Consider the following 20,932-nt stretch of genomic DNA (forward strand, 5'->3'; position numbering starts at 1 on the left):
GGCGCCTGTTTGCTAAGGAGGATCTGATTGTATCAGTATGAACGTTATGCAGATCTTGTGTGTTATATTGAACACACCATTATGTCTTTCAACTAGTCTGTCAAATGAGGCAAAGATAGATACCCTTACACTCACAGAAATGGACTGCACCAAGTTGTGACACAATTTTTAAAAATCCTCGTCTCAGAAGTTAGTTAAGTTATAAGCACAGACTGATCCCATTCCTACCATATTTCATCCTGTCATAACACAGTTTAAGCCTATTAAAAATCCCCTGATAGTTCTCTGAACTGGCCCATGTTGTATTCAATCTGGTATGCTGTTAATGTGTAAGTAATCATATTATAAATATGCATTAAGTAATACAAATATAAATAAACTAAAACTCACCTAGCCTACATATAAAATTACATTTATGTTATATTCTAATAAACTAATTTCATAAAGGCAATAGAAAATAGAAATGTAATTTTATGAGTAGGCTAAGGGTTGCCTGTCGTGCAAAACCCCTTCTTTATAGCCTACATATAAAATTATTTTTCTTTTTACTAATGTGATAAAAAAAAAAAATCGTCCGATACAATTCGATACAATGACGGAAGTCTCGAGCACCTACTGTTGCTATAGTTACCACAGGTAAACTGTTCTCAAGCGTCAATTTAACTTATAATCTAACTTGTTTGTTTACAGAAACATTGTTAGAAAATTCCGTATATTTATACAAAAAAATATCATTTTCCCCTCCCCAATCTTTTGTTTTAACTTCCATATAGGGGTTCAGGCCTCAATAAGGGTCAAAACCCTCCAAGGCCGTAGTTTTTTCTTTTTTTCTTACTGATATCATTTTTTGGCCATAACATAATTGAAGACTTTAAAGAAATAGAGAGAGGTCGTGCATTTAACCTCTGGACAGTAGCACATAAATCACAAGCAACAACAATGTTGTTTTAAAAATAACCCCTTACAGTACGGTTCGTCAAACCTGTTTGCCTTTTGTGATCGCGCAGGGACGGACCGCACGGACGCGCAGCCAATGAGCAACTGAACACACACGGACACATGGGAATATCTGACATATCTCCCCAACTCTGACCTTGAGGGGAACAATAAAAGAGGACCAGGCCACTTCTTCCGAGGCCAACCCGTTTAGACATTACTGAGGTCAGTACTCAAATGCATGTGCTTTCCACAGCGCTGTTTGGATAGTGCGCCGTGCCTTGTATGTGACAGTTTTGAAGTATTCGATGTTTTTGTACACAAATACTCACCAAGATTGTGGATTAGAGATTGACTTTTTTCAACACATGCCTATGTGAAACAAAACAAAGAAGAGAAAATCTTTTTTTTTTTCTAACAAAGTTTCTACGACGTTACAGGTGTTTGAGTGCAGGTCCGGGACCGGAAGCGTTAATCATGTCCCGCTTTATGGAATTGAGGGAATTCGGAGATGCAGCCACATTCCTGCGTAAAACCAACCTGGAACAACTCGCTGCGCAGTCCCATGCGTTTGATGGTACTGTCAGACGTCCTGTTTGTGTCCTATGTGAAAACGAGTTTTTTTATTACTATTATTGGTGCAGAATCCTATCAAAATTCAAATCATTAATTTTAAATCCTATCCAATTCTGAACGAGTTACACATTAAGATGAGCATGTATTGTGCATGTGAAAACGCATAGATATCTTGACATAACACGCAATTTTGTTTATTTTAAATGTAAATAAATGCAATATATATTTATATTAGGCTATAACCTAAATTATAAATTAATATAATAATAGTAGTATTATGTTTAATTGGTGTGTTGCATGCATAAGAGGTTTATCTACCATGGTTTGTAATGTTACCTGTCTGGCAGTTCAATTAAGAAGTGACAAATATACTTCTGTGTGCAGGGAAGAAACGTGTTTATATTCCAGATGAGAATGAAGCCTACATTGAGGTGGAGATCAAAGATACCGATGGAGACAAAGTCATGGTGGAGACCAAAGATGGAATGGTCAGTGAAGTTTTTTCTGTGACCACACTGCAACAAATATGAATCACAATTTTTGTCTTATTTTTCAGTAAGTAGCCTATATCTACATTCTTACAAGAGACAATTTTTGAGAAGAAATTAGATCTTTCTTACCTCATTGAAATTTTTTTTTTTCTTGTTTTAAGCAAAAAGCTTATGCTTAAAAAAATTTGGGGGAAAAACAGACGAAAAACATAAATTTAAGTATTTGTTTTAGGTGTTTTCACTAGAGAATTGTATGTATACCAATGCTGATGTTGTCTGTGGGCTGATTTTTTATGTGTGTGTATTGTATTGTATTTATAGCAAATAGTTAAGCTCAGCAGGCAAATTTCGCATGTTTCTACAATTGTCATTCAAGTGACTACATTCATTCTGCAGCGGAAAAAGAAAATGTATCACAAGGTGGTGATTAAATTCTTTAATCTAATCCTGACAGATGTTAACAGTGAAAGAGGATGACATTCAGCAGATGAATCCCCCTAAGTTTGACATGATTGAAGACATGGCCATGCTTACGCACCTCAATGAGGCCTCTGTTCTTTTCAACCTCAGACGTCGCTACAGTTTCTGGATGATCTATGTGAGACACGACTTTATCATTTACTGTTTGACAGCTCTCTGTATCTAAAAGAGTTTTAAAAATAACTCGAGAATCAAGATATCTGTTTCTTCGATGTTCTTCATAGCTTTTGGATCATTTTAGGGTTTCTCAGTCTTCATGCGTGTTCTTTTCTGTCTGTCCACAGACATATTCAGGGCTGTTTTGTGTGACAGTTAACCCGTATAAATGGCTTCCTGTCTATTCTCCTGAAGTGGTTGCAGCGTATAAGGGAAAGCGTCGCTCAGATGTTCCGCCTCACATCTATTCCATAGCAGACAATGCCTACAATGACATGCTAAAAAGTATGGTCTGAAACATATTTCACTTTTGATCTCTATTTCACACAGGCCTTATATGTTGCAATTGTTTTGATTCTGAATAGCACTTTGGTCAAAAGATAATGCATTTCGTTCTTTATTTTTTACCATTTTTTCCTTGTAGATCGTGAAAACCAGTCAATGCTTATCACGTAAGTAACCTTCCACCACGACATTCTGTTCTACAACTTTTAGGTCAGAATGATCTGAAATCCTTTTTGCTCATTATTTAATCACGAAGCGGTATAAAAAAAAATGGGTTTTTGTCATTTTGAAGAGTTTTCTTTTTTCTTTTTCAATCTTTCTTCTTGGATTTAATAATGTTTCATGTATATTTCACATGAATTTTGTCCATGCCTAGCGGAGAATCCGGTGCTGGCAAAACTGTCAACACGAAACGCGTAATTCAGTATTTTGCCATTATAGCTGCTCTTGGTGAAGCAGGGGGCAAAAAAGGAGTAAGGGCAGAAACTTCTCTGCTTCTTTTTGTCATCACCCATCCTTATCCCTTGTTTTTGTCTCCCTGCGAGTCTTACTTTTGTTCCTCTACATCTTGTTTTTTGGGATTTTTAATCACGTCTAAATGTTTATCTATTCCTTTTGAATCCACAGACATCCTTTTAACCGATAAGGAGTGACCCTCAGAGTTTTGTTACCCGAGTTTTGTTTTCCCGTTCCAGTATGATTTTATAAACCCTTTTTATACCACTCTTTACATTGCCCATTCCCCTTTTTGCAATGTCTCTCATTTTGTCTTTTGTTTTTAACATTATAAGCTCCTTTTTCACTTTGTCTTTTTGGAAGAAACCTGATTTCATCTATTTTCCCCTCAATCATGACAGATAATATTTCATTTTCATTTCCATGAGTTTGTTCTGTCCTACTCATAGATATAATTTTAGTGTTCGATTATAAACTCACACATTTATCTGTTTTCAACGTAAATAGGGTACATTAGAGGATCAGATAATTGAGGCCAACCCAGCTATGGAAGCTTTCGGCAATGCAAAAACCCTGAGGAATGATAACTCATCCCGCTTTGTGAGTAAACGTCATTATATGAGCACAACATCTCACTTTCTTTCAGTATCGTTCTCCGTTTTACTTTTTTCTCCTCTCTTTAACACAGGGTAAATTCATACGAATCCATTTTGCTCCTACAGGGAAACTTGCATCTTCTGACATTGACATCTGTAAGCTGATTTGAAAAATAATACTGTTAATAGATTAGATATATTGTTATTCCTTCAAATCATTCACTTCATTTCACATTCTCTTTAGATCTTCTGGAAAAATCTAGAGTGATTTTTCAGCAAACTGGAGAGAGAAGCTACCACATCTACTACCAGATCCTGTCGCAAAGGAAACCAGAACTCCTAGGTATTCAGAGGAAACACATACGGCATGGCTACTATTTAAGCTAAAGAACTAAGTATATATCAAGTACAGATGTTAAAATGCCAGCAGAATTCCATCCTCAGTGCACTGTGTGACTTAAAAACCAAACCTCTTTCATGTGTTATACAGACATGCTGCTGGTGACATCAAATCCCTTTGACTACCACTTCTGCTCGCAGGGTGTTGTAACTGTTGACAACATGGACGATGGAGATGAGCTGCTTGCAACTGATGTAAGTACTTGTATGATGGAGATCACTGCAAAGAGGTACCTAGATGCTAATTATTCCACATAAACACAGAATGACCACTCACCTAATGCAACTTGCTTACCTTCCTCTCTAGCATGCAATGGACACCCTTGGTTTCACTCCTGAGGAGAAGTATGGCTGTTACAAGATAGTCGGTGCCATCATGCACTTTGGCAACATGAAGTTTAAAGTGCGGCAGAGAGAGGAGCAAGCAGAGGCAGATGGCACTGAAAGTAAGGGGGACTCTGTCATAAGCAAGGCCAACGTCTCAGTCAGCATCTTGGTTTGGCTAAGCGCTGTGATTTTGTTACTCAGGTGCAGATAAAGCCTCCTATCTCATGGGGATCAGTTCAGCTGACCTCATAAAAGGACTGCTTCACCCTAGAGTGAAAGTGGGCAATGAGTACATTGTCAAAGGACAGACAGTTGAACAGGTCAGTTTGGTCAGTAAATGTTGAATTAGTATCCATGCTATTTAATTTCACCAAGCAGTGAGAGTATTTGTGCTTTTGTGTCATGACAGGTGACCTATGCTGTTGGTGCTTTGGCCAAAGCCACGTATGACCGCATGTTTAAATGGCTGGTGAGCAGAATCAATAAAACCCTATACACGGCCATTCCCCGTCAGTTCTTCATAGGAGTGCTGGACATAGCAGGCTTTGAGATCTTTGAGGTAAGTCAGTTTGAATGTTTGTAAATTGCTTGTATATTGCTTTGCATCACTCCTTACCACTGTCAGCACATCAGATGTGGATCTTAAAGACACAAGATACAAAATTAGGGCTGAGTAAAAATATGGATTTTCTCCATTAATCGCAAATTTCATTTGATTGACACAATTTTGATTCTTAAAAGCTCTTTTTTTACCCTGTGGAAGTGGTTCCTGCACCACGTTTCAATGATTCATTGACTCTTATGTACTGGTTCTTGGTAGTGAATCAAAAATATGCATTGCAAACAATGTAGTCCAAATCACAAACAAATTACTCTTTTGAGTCAGTCTATTTAATGATAAAGTTGATGTACTTGAAAAGCTACTTATAGTCAGTAGAATGTCTGTTGGAAACCATCAAAATAAAGTGTTAGCAGATATTAAGCAGACTGTCTACTAATATTCTACTGACTTGTAGCTGACATGAAGTTGCAAAGTTACTTATAGTTAGTAGAATGAATGTCTAAAGTGAACTATAACATTAAATTACAATCAGATTGAATCGTGAATTTAGAACTGATTCAGGAAATGTACACTGATACCCACACATATACATTATTCAGCACTCATTGTACCTTATTTTAAAAAACTCTTTCTATTCTATTTCCCTGAACAGTTCAACAACTTTGAGCAAATGTGCATCAACTTCACCAATGAGAAACTGCAACAGTTTTTCAACCATCACATGTTCATCCTAGAACAGGAGGAGTACAAGACTGAGGGCATAGAGTGGACTTTCATAGACTTTGGATTAGACCTGCAAGCCTGCATTGACCTCATTGAGAAGGTTAATATAGAATTACATGCAACTCTGTGAAAGCATGTGTAAGTTAGTATAAGATAATACTAAGCAACTCTAGCTGTTACATCCTTCTTGTGTTGTTTGCAGCCGTTGGGTATACTGTCTATTCTGGAAGAGGAGTGCATGTTCCCTAAATCCACAGAGAGCAGCTTCAAAGCTAAACTCTACGATAATCACCTTGGCAAGTCTCCCAACTTCCTGAAACCGAGGCCAGACAAAAAACGCAAATATGACACTCACTTTGAGCTGGTGCACTACGCTGGAGTGGTGAGTGAAAATAACATCATATTCACAGACATATTTACCATAGCATACAATAATAGACTCTTTATAAGCCGCATTACTGGAGCCATTGGAATTTGTTAAGCAATTTACAGTATGCAATGCCGCCATAGAATGGCACCATTTAAGTAACGGGGATTGTCTGGAGCAAGCTGAGGTTAAGTGCCTTGCTTAATGGCACAATGGTGATAGCTCAAGAGTGGCAAAGGATAAATCACTTGATCACTGTAATTATCTTAACATATAATATAAATTCACATGCATGTATGTTGTAAAGGTGCCGTACAACATCAATGGATGGCTTGACAAAAACAGAGATCCTCTAAATGAAACAGTGGTGGGAATCTTCCAGAGATCGTCCAACAAGTTAATGGCAATCCTCTTCGAGAACTTCATCAGTTTAGATTCAGGTGTATATTAATACAACTGATATTAAAAAGATGATTCCAGTTGGCCAGATTGTACTGAGGTGTTTTACACGTATTGTTACAGGTACAGAAGCAAAGCCGGGGGGCAGAGAGAAGAGGAAGAAAGGTGCTTCATTCCAAACAGTGTCCCAGCTGCATAAGGTGGGTAAGAGTGAGGAGATACGGAGGAGAGATCATGTATTTTCTATAGGTATACTGTGTGATATCAAATGACGCTATATTTAAATGCACCAGAAAAGCAACTTTTCACTTCTTTAAAAATCTGCAAATGTTAGATATTGGAAATGGTGTTGGAAAGTGAGCCAGTTAAGACTTGCAGTGATGTTTAGGTAATCTGACCCATGAACATCACTTTAAGTCTGTGCTGGCTCAGCTTTCACCAGCTGCAGATGCAAAGACGCAGGTAAGATCTGACCCAGTAGTTGCAAGCATGGAGACTGTGAGCTGATTTCAAATTTGTTTAAATCTTATCATGTTGCATAATGACCTTTCCTTCTATATCACTCTAGGAGAATCTAAACAAGTTGATGACTAATTTGAGAAGCACTCAGCCTCATTTTGTGCGCTGCATTATCCCCAATGAGTCAAAGACCCCAGGTACAAAAAATTCAGTGTTGAGGATAAAACCATTTGTTATGCTATAAGATCTCCATAAACCAACCGTAAACACACCATCAGTCTTCAGTTTCTGTTCTTGTTTCTGATAGGGATGATGGAGCCATTTCTGGTTCTGCACCAGCTTCGCTGCAATGGTGTTCTTGAAGGAATCCGCATTTGCAGGAAGGGATTTCCCAACCGGATTCTCTATGCGGAGTTCAAACAGCGGTGAGTTTTTCTTCATAGGTCACACTTGTAATTAGGGGCACAAGAGACTGGATAATGCTGGAATGACAGGAAGATTATTTTAGTGAATGGTAATTAAATGAAGATTTAACACAGGTAATGCATTCTGGGGATGTAGTGTAGAGTATAATATCTATCTATCTATCTATCTCTTTGATTTTCACTACTTTAATTCTACTTTCTTGTATTAAAATTTAACAATTTAAAAGCCATTCTCAAGGAAATTTTGAATGGTGCACAACCCCAATAGAAAGGTGAATAAAGATATTTAACTAAACCATCATTATTTACCAGCTACCGTATCCTGAACCCTTTGGCCATCCCAGAGGACACATATGTGGACAGCAGGAAAGCTGTAGAAAAGTTGCTTGGGTCTCTGGATATCGACCACACACAGTACAAGTTTGGCCACAGCAAGGTTCATGAAATTGTTCTCTTTCACTCTTATCATGCGCACTACTGTATTTTCAGTTACTTAAAACTCATCCTAGGCTACACTGACCTGTGAATCTGTCCTCCTTCAGGTTTTCTTTAAGGCGGGACTTCTTGGCCATCTGGAGGACATGAGAGACGAACGTCTGTCTAAGATCCTCACCTTGCTGCAGGCCTTCTGCAGGGGAAAACTCATGCAAATGGAGCGCAGAAGGATGATGAAAGAGAAGTATGTGCTATTTGGATGTCCAAACCATGACAATAGTCATAAAGCATCTAAATAGCCAAAGGCAAATAGTTTTGCTGTTACTCACTGACTGAAAAAGGTGTCAGATTGCAGATATCGCATCCTTAAGCCCTTTCTAAACATGTCGATAAACTGTTGAGAGTGTGTGTAGGCCTATGAGCCTGTAAATCTATGGGAGGAATGTCTGAAGTGTATGCAGACTATGTTGTGGCGTGTGTCTGGCGTGTGTCTGTTTGTTTTGTGTGTGTGTGTGTGTGTGTGTGTGTGTGGTCACTACAGAAAAAGCCAGTTAAACCCCCTCCACCCAAAATGGCATTTACAAAAGCAGGTGTGGAGGTGGGTCATATATCCCGCAAACAGCGCACATACCAGTTGTTGACGGTTCCTTACCAGAGTGCCCCCTCCGATCTTTAATATAAATAACCTTCTTTTGTCCAGAATGTATATAGCTGGGAGAAGGCTGAAAACTGCTGAAATGCCATCCCAGGTGACAGGACATTAAGTCCTCTTGTTTCTTCAGAAGGGTTCAGCTTTAGATAATCAACAACCTCTGCCTGACCTTTGACTGTTCCTGATTGTGTTGCCGCTTCAGCAACGCGGAATTGATTTACTCTTTAGGCATGCTCAGTATCACAGTGGGATTACTGATTTAGAACACACGAAACAATGGCGTGTGGCAGCCTGGCCCTATTTGGTGCTAGACATACTGAGCTAATTTAGAACAACAGGGGCAGGGAGTTTGAGGTGCAGGCTACAAAATGGATACGGGTTCTTTTATCCTTGGACACAAGGAGTTTTGAGAGAGTGTAAAAGGCTTCATCTTGATCCTCTTACAGTATGTATTAAAGATGTCCTGAGCTGATCTGAAGGATCATTATTGGGGCCGATTAAGCATTTTTTTTATTGATCGTATCGGCTATCCTAAGCCTGATCCTTAATTTTACATCAGCTGTCACGCTGGTGCCGTGCAGTAGGTAGCGGAATGCATCCAAGTGGGTTTGCCAACCATCATTAAAGCTCAAATGTGTGTGTGCATGATATATATACATATACATATTTATTTATTTATAAATATGTATATAATTACTTTAGTAATTGTTACATTGGAGTTACTCTAGTGATAAATGCCCCTTTTTTTACATTTGAGCCCCTGCCCCTGAGAAACTCTCTACACAGCCCTGTATATATTGGATTGATTTGAGTGTACTTTAAGTGTGCACCAAGTACTAGGAAATTACAAGTATAGGATCTGGACATGCTATCTGCAGATACTCGATATTCATTGACTCGGATCGGTTTGGGGGCACAACAAACTTGTTTGGGACATTCCTAGTATGTATCTTATACTGAAACATTGTAAAGTATTTACCCAATGTTTTGTGTAGTCCAAAATATTTCCTAGACAACTCCATATATACCAGCACCAGGCTCAATGACATTATGCAAATTTTTCATGGATCTATTTATTTAAAAATATATATGTTTAACATGCAAGTCATACACACATTGACTTGAATACAGCACCTCTACGATGAAAATTAGGGGACATAAAATTTCATTTTTTATATATATATATATATATAAATGAAGAAAATGTATCAAGAAAATGAAGGAAAAATGCTTCATTCTAAAAACAGTAAATACTTTTTGAAGAAAGGGTTGTGGTGCACCCAACATGCAGGTTAAAAGTTATGAGTGCACCCAACATACAGGTTAAAAGGTTAAAAGTTATTTTATTGATTAGTAATTCGTTTTTTGTTAATTGTTTTACCTTGAAATAATCTATATATAATGATTAAGATGTACACTCACATGTACTTAGATGTAAGGAAGATGTGTTATATTTTACTTTATGATTAAACAAGATGACATTTTTGGGATCAGTATATTTAAACTTTTTTTTTTAATGGTATAAAAGTTTTTAGAACCATATGAAACCAACATATAAAGAGTACATTTCTGAGAACTTTGCATATGTGTTTAAACACGATTTTTCCTTTTCTTTATCGTGGATAGTCATATACAGTATGTCATTGATCCACTATCTGATTATCTTCACTCAGGGAAGCTCTGATGGTGATTCAGTGGAACATCCGTGCCTTTTACGCAGTCAAGAACTGGCCATGGATGTGTCTGTTCTTCAAGATCAAACCCCTGCTGAGGAGCGCAGCTACAGAGAAGGAGCTGGCTACACTAAAGGAGGAGTTCCAGAAGCTAAAGGAGGCTCTTGAGAGGTCTGAGGTGAAGAGGAAGGAGTTTGAGGAGAAACAGATCTCTTTGGTGCAAGAGAAAAATGACCTCTCCTTACAACTACAAGCGGTGAGTGCAAGAGTGGATCATACCAATGAAACAAGAAGTTAAGATTCAGAATCACAGTTAATAGCAATCATATTTTACTTGCTTTTATGCATCAAACACTAGTCAAAGGAAAGATGGAAAGAATTCATCTTTACATTCTGACCCCAGGAGCAGGATAATCTGGCTGATGCTGAAGACCGCTGTAACCTGCTGATCAAGGCTAAGATCCAGATGGAGGGGAAAATTAAGGAGCTGATGGAGAGGCTGGAGGATGAAGAGGAGGTTAATGCCACCATCCTGGCCAAGAGACGCAAACTTGAGGATGAGTGTATTGAGCTGAAAAAAGACCTGGATGACCTGGAGATTACTTTGGCCAAGGTGGAGAAGGAAAAGCATGCCACTGAGAACAAGGTAACACTGATCCGTTCATGGATGGGGCAATGTGGTCTACGTTAGTTCCTCTAATGCACTGATTAACTACCTAGTTCTCTCTGGTTGACTCAGGTGAAAAACTTGGTGGAGGAAATGGCTGTATTGGATGAATCCATCCTGAGGCTGACTAAAGAGAAGAAAGCCCTCCAGGATGCACATCAGCAGGCTCTGGAAGACCTGCAGACTGAGGAGAACAAAGTGAACATGCTGTCCAAGGCCAAGATCAAACTTGAGCAGCAGGTGGATGATGTGAGTATAAAGTGGGCTCAGTAAAACCCTATGAGACAAACTCTGTAGCAATCCGAAACTCCTTATTCACAGCACAGTGGAAATGAAAAGCTTATTAGTCTACACAATGGTTGAGTAATACATTTCTCATTGTTTATTATTATGTGTTAACTGGAACAGTTAGAGGGCTCTTTGGAGCAAGAGAAGAAAGTGCGTATGGATCTGGAGCGAGTGAAGCGAAAGCTTGAGGCCGATCTGAAGCTTTCCATGGAGTCATCCATGGATTTGGAGAACAACAAACAGCAGCTAGAGGACAGACTAAAGAAGTGAGATTTTACAAGCATTAGACAGTCGTCGTCATGTTAAATGGAGGTACTGTGCTACAAAAATGCTGTAAGATTATGTTCTCTAATGAAATCTGTACTTGGTCTTTTCTGTAGGAAAGACCTTGAAATGGTTCAGATAGGTGCAAAGATTGAAGAGGAGCAAGCCTTGGTTATTCAACTACAGAAGAAAATAAAAGAATTACAGGTAAAGTAATTATTTGGCTACTGACCGAACATTACGTGTTTGCATAATGAGTTATTAATCTAACAGTATTATGGCAAACTGTTTACAGACCCGTATAGAAGAGCTTGAGGAGGAACTTGAGGCTGAAAGAGCAGCTCGAATAAAGTCAGACAAACAACGCAGTGATGTTTCAAGGGAACTGGAAGAGCTGAGTGAACGTCTGGAGGAAGCAGGAGGTGCTACCGCTGCCCAGATCGAGATGAACAAGAAACGAGAGGCTGACTTTTTAAAGATGCGAAGAGATCTTGAAGAAGCCTCTCTGCATCATGAAACCACCATGGCCATGCTACGGAGAAAGCATGCGGACACTGTGGCTGAGATGGGGGAGCAATTGGACAACCTGCAGAGGGTCAAACAGAGGCTGGAAAAGGAAAAGGCAGAAGCCAGAATGGAGTCTGAAGATTTGGCGTCTAACCTTGAACATCTCTCCAGAGCCAAAGTAAAACATCTCAATATGCTTAACATGGTTTCTGAGATTCATAATGCCTTTATGTTACTATTCATAGTTTATATTATATATACAGTACCAAATGAACTGTGAGGGAATTAACAAAGAGACTGATGTTTGCAGGCCACAACAGAGAAAATGTGCAGGATGTACGAGGACCAGATGAACGAGTCTAGAACCAAGGCGGAGGAACTCCAGAGGCAGCTAATGGATGTCACCTCTCAAAAAGCACGGGCCCAGACAGAAAGTGGTCAGTGTCCTACACTTTGAAAAGGAATAAAGATCAGGAGCTGGAAATATATTATACATTATGATTGAAAGTGTCCTATAGACAATACGATTCACATTTTTTCTTAGAAACAAGTGCCAACACAGAGATCAAATAATTTAAGAACAAGTAACTGGCACTTGGTAAAGTACCAACGGATGTTCCCTCTTTTCACTCTTACAATTATCAGCCGAGGTCAGCCGCAGACTGGAAGAGAGAGAGGTTCTGGTCATGCAACTGCAGCGAACAAAGAGTGGTCTCACCCAGACCATGGAGGAGATGAAGAAACAGCTAGAAGAAGAATGCCAAGTGAGCCTGATTTTAGATATATTGGATGCATTGTGCCATAACTATTAGGGCAGTCAGTCAATTACAGTTTCTAACCACAATAAATCACATATCAATGTTTGCTGAAGAAAGAGACATAAAGTATTACGTTATAGTGGCAGACATTTAATGCATTTAATTGCTCAAAAGTGACACTAAAGACTGGAGTAATGGCTGCTGAAAAATTCAGTTTAGCCATCACTGGAACATTTTTTATTTTAAATTATATTAAAATAGAAAATAGTTATTTTAAACTAAAACCATTTCACAATATTACTGTTTTTACTGTATTTGATCAAATAAATGCAGCTTTGGAGAGCATAAGAGACTTCTTAAAAACTCTTAATGACCCCAAACGTTTCACTGGTAGTGTTTATATATTCAATATATTCATCTCAAGTGAATCACATTTAATATTATATTGTGTTTGTGTCTTTGTGCCAGGCAAAGAACAGTTTAGCTCATGCGGTACAGTCATCCAGGCATGATTGTGAGCTCTTGAGAGAGCAGTTTGAGGAGGAGCAGGAGGCCAAATCCGAGTTGCAGCGTGCTCTGTCTAAAGCCAATGCGGAGATTGCACAGTGGAGGACAAAGTATGAGACTGATGCCATTCAGAGGACCGATGAACTAGAGGATGCCAAGTAAGAGACCACTCTGTCATCAGCCAATGTAACATAGGGTCTTGTTCACTTATCAAAAAGAATGACTCTTTTATTTAAAAAGCTGATTTATCTGTCTTCAGGAAGAAGCTGGTTGCACGGCTCCAGAGTTCTGAGGAGGCAGTGGAAGCTTCCAATGCCAAATGTGCCTCGCTGGAAAAGACCAAGCACCGTCTGCAGACTGAGATTGAGGACTTGATGGTTGACCTGGAACGCTCTAATGCTGTGGCTGTTGTGCTGGACAAAAAGCAACGCAATTTTGATAAGGTCAGGACAAAAAAGTACATTTAAATATTTAATTTAATCAGAAGTAAAGATAGGCATTGTTCTTATTCATTTTCTACTACCACCTATTTTTATTATTATTATGTCCAGGTGCTGTCTGAGTGGAGGCAGAAGTTTGAGGAGACACAGGCCGAGCTGGAAGGCTCTCAGAAAGAGTCCCGCAGTCTCGGCACAGAGCTCTTTAAACTCAAAAACTCCTATGAAGAAGCCCTTGACCAGCTGGAGACGATCAAAAGGGAAAACAAGAACCTGCAGGGTACAAAGACTGTACATAGACTTTAGGAAAGAATATATCTGTGAAATTGCACACATTTATATTAATCAAGAGAGGTTATATTTTGGTCCAGAATGTTTTTCAAAATGAGCCTTACCTGACCTTTGTTTTGCAGAGGAAATCATTGACTTGACTGATCAGATTAGTCAAGGCAACAAGACTATCCATGAGTTTGAACAGATGAAGAAGGTTTTGGACCTTGAGAAGAGTAACATTCAAGCAGCACTGGAGGAGGCTGAGGTGAGGAAGATTACCTGAGATACCAGACTATGCTCACCAACAGACGTTTACTTGGGTGAAAAGCTAATGTGTTGCTAACCCTGTGTGACTCAGGGCACTCTGGAGCACGAGGAGAGTAAAACCCTACGCATCCAGCTGGAACTCAGCCAGACCAGGACTGAGGTTGAAAAGAAACTTGCAGAGAGGGATGAAGAGATTGACAATCTCCGGTAAGAGACTCTTTTATATCTATATAAAAAAAAGTAGACTATTAAAATATCACTATTTAATTAAAACACGTGACTATTTACCTATGCAGTCGAAACCATCAGCGGACTCTGGACACCATGCAGACCACTCTGGAAGCAGAAACCAGGGCCCGTAATGAGGCAGTCAGGGTGAAGAAAAAGATGGAAGGAGATATGAATGAGATGGAGATCCATCTGAACCACGCAAACAGACAGGCTGTGGAGTCTCAAAAAATGGTGCGCAACCTACAGCTTCAAATCAAGGTGAGATGGGAGGGCTGGTTGTAGCAATTGGCAGATTTAAACTACAGAGTAATCTTTAACTACAACTTTAAATAATCTCTAGGGATCGTATTCGTTGATATTGTATAATTGATTGTGCTCAATTCCCTATTTTAACAACTTTAATAAAACTGTTAAATGTAATCTTTAGCAAATCCCAAAATTAATATCCATTTTCATAATGTTGTGATGCCTAAAGCATTTAGTTTTTGAAGTTTTATATTTAATTTACTCAAAATAGAATACATTTTAATATCAGACTTAAAGGGATACTTCACCTCTGGGAAGATGTATGTGTATTTAAAATAGGTCATTTAAGTAGAAGAAATGTGAAGAAATTTTTGAATTTGGAGCTTTCTAGACTGAGAAAAGCCAGAAAATGTATTTTTGGCATATGTGGATGAAAGACAACAACTCCCAGAATGCACTTGCTTCGCTGCCTTAGGAGGCCACGCCTACCGGTAAGAGTGCGCAGTTGTAAACAACAAAGCTAGCCTACGTGATGAGTTTGCGAGGGATTTAGAGATCGTCCAAAATGTCCGGGATTCGGCTTTTGCGTTCTACAGTCGCCATTCATCCTGTTTACTGTGGCGAGCAGGACGAGGCTGACGGTTGCGGGAGAACGGCGCGAGGCCGGTGACGTCATTACTGCGATGCGCCGGGTCTCATCTCTCACGGAGGAGCGGAATTTTTCTTAGCAATGGTAAAACGCACATCAACCGATCACTTGTTTAGCGTTCATGTAAACACTACATTCAAATTCACCAATCGGAATGAATTCAGTTAGATTGAAAGGTGTGCATGTAAACAATGAATGGCGACCGCAGAAAGCAAAAGCTGAATCCCGGACATTTTGAATGATCTCGCCCGCCGGACAAGTCCGGGAAAAGGAGGATGGTTACTTACTCAGCTTTCTCCTACTATTCAGCTTTCTCCACAGAACAAGAGCCTGCTAGCTTAGCTTCCAAAGAAAGACGGCTGACACTGTGTACACTCTGTGAGTGAGATCCCACCCTCTGAAAACATGCGGAACAACGCCTTCTACTGGCTGTAGTCTTTAGCCTCTGTCCAGAAAATCCTCCGATGACGCAAAATGACGATTTTTGCGTCATCGGAGGATTTTTTCCAGACAAAAAATACATAAATCTCTCCTCTCAGGGGGATATGAGGGTGGAAAGCACGGTAATTCGAAAATACTACAGGTTTTCTACTAATACAAAGCTTAATGCTAAATCCTGAAGTAACCCTTTAACATAAAAATAATTACCAGCTAATGGTAATTGGCCAGAATCTTTATATCAGTGCATCCCTTCTAATCTGTATAACATACATTTAAGTGTGTAAAAAGTCAAATGTCAACTGCAATTGTTGTGTCTTCTCAGGAACTGCAAATAGAGTTAGATGATTATGTACATCAGTGTGAGGACCAAAAGGAGCAAGTGGCAGTCACAGAAAGGAGAAACACCCTGCTGACTGCAGAGTTGGAGGAGTTGCGCGCAATGGTGGAACAAACAGACCGCATGCGTAAAGTCGCTGAGCACGAGCTTCTGGAGTCCAGTGAGAGAGTGAACCTGCTGCATGCTCAGGTATGATAAATGAATGAAACAAATGATCAATAATCAAACGTCATGATTTTACCTCACAATCCACTGATCTCTACAGAACACGGCAGTGTTGAACCACAAGAAGAAGCTCGAGGGTGATCTGTCCATGCTATCTGGGGAAGTGGACGACGCTCTGCAGGAGTGTCGAAGTGCTGAAGAGAAGGCGAAGAAGGCCATAACTGATGTGAGTTACTACTGTTTGCAAGTTTTGCATGGGCAGAAAATGTCAGAATCGCATCTAATTTTTCTGATTGCAACAATAAAGCACAACTCTGAAACACTTGTTTTGAGTGTGCTGTTTTATATTGTAACTTGTAACCAAACATATCCATCATTAGGCAGCCATGATGGCGGAGGAGCTGAAGAAGGAGCAGGACACCAGTAGTCACCTGGAGAGGATGAAGAGGAACATGGAGCAGACCATCAAAGACCTGCAGATGCGTCTGGATGAGGCAGAGCAGATTGCTCTCAAGGGAGGAAAGAAACAGATTCAGAAAATGGAAATTCGGGTGAGCAGAAAGAAAAAAAAGTCCATTTGGTCCAGACATAAATATAACATATTTTATGGACTAATCTGTATCTGTGGGAACATTTCAATCATCAGGTGCGGGAGCTAGAGGGAGAGCTGGAGTGTGAGCAGAAGAAGAGTGGAGAGTTCCAAAAAGGATTGCGAAAATATGAGAGGAGGATTAAAGAGCTCACTTACCAGGTATTACTCATGGAGACGTGACGCAACAGAAAAACAGTGTGCCTCATCATCTCCAGCACATCTAAAAGACATTGGGCCCTATCTTGCACCCAGCGCAATTGACTTTGTACACCGACGCATGTATCATTCCTATTTTGCACCCGCGCAAAGCGGACTTTTCCCTCCACAGATGCACGTTGGTAAGTTAGGAAATACACTTGCGCTCCCTGGGCGGTTCAGCGCAAAGAGGAGGCGTGTTCCGGCTCAAACGTTCCTTCATGCTATTTTGCAGGTTTAGAAAACAATTGCGCCACTAACCAGGAAAAAAAGTCAGTGGCGCGTTGCGCATGTTATTCATATGCTATTTTAAGGGCGCATGCTTGGACATAATCAATGTAGCGTGTGCACAACGCGCATACACTTTGATTCTCTCATCTACACAGAAGCAGCAGTTTTCATTTTTGCAAATCATACATTATTACGATAGATAGATACGATAGATAGATTAACCGAAGCTAATTTGGGTGTGTTTCTCCATCCCCAATGTCACTTCTCTCTCTTTTACGGCCGTGACGAGAACGTTGGTCTCCTCGGCTGTGAACCGCTCCTGGCGCGCGCCTGGCAAATCCGCCGTTACAATAGCAATCCGCCATGGAAAATGCGCGTCTGCTCTTAAAGGGAATGTGAGATGACGCTCTGATTGGTTTATTTCACGTTACGCCCAAACCACACCTATGAATAATGAAGCTACTTCAGACCAACCCATTTTAGATTTGCGCCGGGCGCATGAGTCATTTATCCCGCCGGGAAAATAGCAACAGCGCCCAAGACCCGCCCACAAAGTTACTTGCGCTTTGCGCTTGACACTTGCGTTTCAGATCGTTAAAATAGGGCCCTTTGTGTTCTCTGTGCAGACAGAGGAGGACAGGAAAACTCTCCTGAGGATGCAAGACCTGATTGACAAATTACAGGCAAAAGTAAAGAGCTTCAAGAGACAAGCTGAGGATGCCGTACGTATTTTCCATTCCCTTGCAATATCAACTCAGTAATTCAGTTTTACTTTGTTCATCATGTGACTTGTCAAACAATATGGCATTGTCCATTTTTTAAAGATTACAGAGCATTGTATCTCGTTGTTGTATGGCAGGAGGAGCAGGTCAACTGCAACATGACTCGGTTCAAGAAGATCCAGAATGAGCTGGATGAGGCCGAGGAGAGGGCAGATATGGCCGAATCTCAGGTCAACAAGCTGCGTGTGCGCACCCGAGAGACTCATGTTGTCAAGGTAACACAGTAAACTGATCTCAGATACTTGTATAGATAGATCACCCAAAAATGCAACTTCTGTCAATGAATTGGCACAACAAAACTGAACCCAATTAGACAAAAAAACCGGAGACATTTCAAAATATCATCTTTTATGTTCCATAGGAGAAAGTCCTACATAGTCATCAGAAAATGAAAATGACAGAATTTTTATTTTTGGGTGAACTGGCCCTTTAAGAGTGAATAAATGGAAGAAAAAGAAAACTATAAAAGTGAGTCATAACAAACATACCTTTTTGTTCACAGATTGTGGAGTGAAGATGATTAAAGCAGATGATTTTTAAGAGTCGTGTAGCTTGTGACAAGTACCTTTCCTTTCTTTTTTGCTCTTTGTAATATGCTGCAAGACACAGAGGTTTTGGAAATGTTTAATGCTTACTAAAAGTCAACTAAAACTGATTTTTTTTTTTTTTTTTTTTTTTTGCAATTGCAGCCTGCAGAGATAAAATGCTGATTTTCAGATATCAAACACTAGTCTTGAAATGTTTTTTTAAGCGGTCTACATCCTTCTCGGAAGAGGCTCAGGCTGCAGAGCTCATAATTTGCAGTGTTTTGGAAAATCACAGTGTCATTACAGTCCAGCTGAAGAACAGCTCAGGAAGACAGTTGTGTTCCTGTACCCTTCTGATTTTAAACCGGACTGAGTTGAAGACCACAGTGTATTTGAAAAGCTATTTGGACATGATAAATAAACAGCACCTAAATGGAAATGTTTGCATGATCATGTCAAGTTGCACAGGAATTAATTTGGAATAAAAATTTTAAGAATGCGTTTCTCTTGTTTTTCTGGTCTAACTCAACCTGCATCACCAAATAATATGCCAAACCCATGCTTTCAATTTCAACAAAGTGGGATAATTGATCACTTTATGTTCTTTCAAGGGATGCAAACTGAAAGGGTGAAAGTTGAGTCTCACGGTTGTTCTCCTAGAATTTTTTCATAGCTTATAATGCTGATTTCAAATTAAGAAATAGTTCAAATATTTAAAATATAACATTATGTAGCATCTGTGAAGAAAAGAAGAAAAAAAAGTGAATCGGCTACCAAAAACTGTATGAAGTAAAACCAGCAAAACAGTCAAGCCTAACCAGACTAGAGATTAGTTCATCTGTGTAAGGCGAGACATACAGGCAAAAACAGTTTTTTTCATGCACTGGTCAACATTCAAAATACACTTTTAAGTGTTTATTTTATTGCACTTTATCTATTTGCAGATTGTAATTGCAATACCTACCTTTTAGTCGAGTCCCAAAATAGATAAATAGCCCTGGATAAGATGCAGTAGGCATTTTTGAGGAAAAGTACTTCAAGTCTTGTTTCTTTATGATTTTTAGGTGCTGAATCCATTTCTGCCGTATAACAAGTTGTAAACATCACTGTTTTGGCATAAACAATAAAAACAAAATGGCTGCCAAAAAATTTTTTTTTAATGCATTTATTGCAGTTTAAACATTAAACATTAGAACTAAACTATGCATTCTCAGAATATTTAAACATGTAAACAATGAAAAAACAACATTAACATGAAAGGGACAGTTTTTAATGGCTGCTGGAATTATGCCAAGGTACACTGGGAAGCATATATCAGTGGAAATATGCAATTATGCCCAGCCCGAAGGGGGGGGACTTGGAATACACATGACCCCAGGGGGCTGCATATTGAGAATCACTGAGGTGTCCAGCCACAGTTGGAATATTTCAAACCCAGGGGTGGCAAGGTGGCTTGCCGAGGGAAAGACACATGCTCAGAGAGGCTTACAGTGGAATACACACGTGGGGGTCGCCCAGAGGCCGTTTTAGGTGTCGCCCAGCCTGCAGCTCTACAGATGTCTGTTAGCGAGGCGCCATGTGCTAGAGCCCAAGAGGATGCCACACCAAGGGGGCATGGTCAACCTTGCTGCTGGTAAGCAATGGCGTCTACCATGACAGACAAAGAGCTGGTCTGAAGTCCTGAAACACTGCGTTCTGTCTACATAAGCACGGAGGGCGCGTACTGGACAGAGCAGTGCCAAGGCTGGGTCTGCCTCCTCCGAGGGCAGGGCTTGCAGGTTTACCACCTGGTCTTGAAAGGGTGTGGTGGGAACCTTGGGCACATATCCAGGCCGGGGTCTCAGGATCACGTGAGAGTTAGCTGGTCCAAATTCCAGGCACGCTTCGTCAACCGAAATTGCCTGCAGGTCCCCAACCCTCTTGATGGAGGCCAATGCAACCAGGAGCACTGTCTTCATTGACAGGAACTTAAGCTCCACTGATTGCAGAGGCTCAAAGGGAGCACACTCTGCAGAGCAGTTAAAACCACTGAGAAGTCCCAAAAGGGTATGAGAGGAGGGCGAGGAGGATTCAGTCTCCTCACTCCCCTCAGGAACCTGATGATCAGGTCGTGCTTTCCAATGGACTTACCTTCAACTGCGTCGTGATGTGCGGCAATGGCGGCACCATAC

At 40.0% G+C, this 20,932-nt stretch overlaps 1 protein-coding gene across 1 annotated transcript; it reads left to right on the forward strand.

Moving 5' to 3' along the window:
* The first annotated feature begins 1,090 nt into the window (after positions 1–1,090).
* Positions 1,091–19,904, forward strand: myh7bb (myosin, heavy chain 7B, cardiac muscle, beta b). Its single transcript, XM_081386903.1, has 43 exons — positions 1,091–1,161; positions 1,377–1,513; positions 1,897–2,000; positions 2,458–2,601; positions 2,768–2,924; positions 3,064–3,091; positions 3,301–3,397; positions 3,888–3,980; positions 4,069–4,132; positions 4,221–4,319; positions 4,467–4,570; positions 4,683–4,821; positions 4,904–5,022; positions 5,112–5,261; positions 5,917–6,087; positions 6,190–6,369; positions 6,662–6,794; positions 6,877–6,953; positions 7,322–7,409; positions 7,520–7,637; positions 7,950–8,073; positions 8,180–8,316; positions 10,398–10,653; positions 10,801–11,043; positions 11,137–11,313; positions 11,473–11,618; positions 11,733–11,823; positions 11,912–12,301; positions 12,434–12,560; positions 12,769–12,887; positions 13,350–13,546; positions 13,648–13,831; positions 13,940–14,105; positions 14,239–14,363; positions 14,457–14,572; positions 14,662–14,854; positions 16,255–16,458; positions 16,535–16,660; positions 16,815–16,985; positions 17,081–17,185; positions 18,079–18,174; positions 18,312–18,449; positions 18,737–19,904. Exons 2-43 carry the CDS (start codon positions 1,414–1,416, stop codon positions 18,746–18,748), a joined length of 5,808 nt encoding a protein of 1,935 aa, XP_081243029.1. The 5' UTR covers positions 1,091–1,161; positions 1,377–1,413; the 3' UTR covers positions 18,749–19,904.
* Positions 19,905–20,932: the final 1,028 nt, after the last annotated feature.

The sequence above is a fragment of the Scardinius erythrophthalmus genome (genome assembly GCF_964197995.2).
Source record: "Scardinius erythrophthalmus genome assembly, chromosome: 15".
In the NCBI taxonomy this organism is placed as follows: domain Eukaryota; kingdom Metazoa; phylum Chordata; class Actinopteri; order Cypriniformes; family Leuciscidae; genus Scardinius; species Scardinius erythrophthalmus.

Bases quoted from the DNA above. Each gene is read 5' to 3' on its own strand.
- myh7bb (XM_081386903.1), top strand. From the start codon at position 1,414: ATGTCCCGCTTTATGGAATTGAGGGAATTCGGAGATGCAGCCACATTC. The intron at 6,795-6,876 runs GTGTATATTAAT...GTATTGTTACAG, and splicing joins CTTCATCAGTTTAGATTCAG to GTACAGAAGCAAAGCCGGGG. The intron at 16,459-16,534 runs GTATGATAAATG...TGATCTCTACAG, and splicing joins TGAACCTGCTGCATGCTCAG to AACACGGCAGTGTTGAACCA.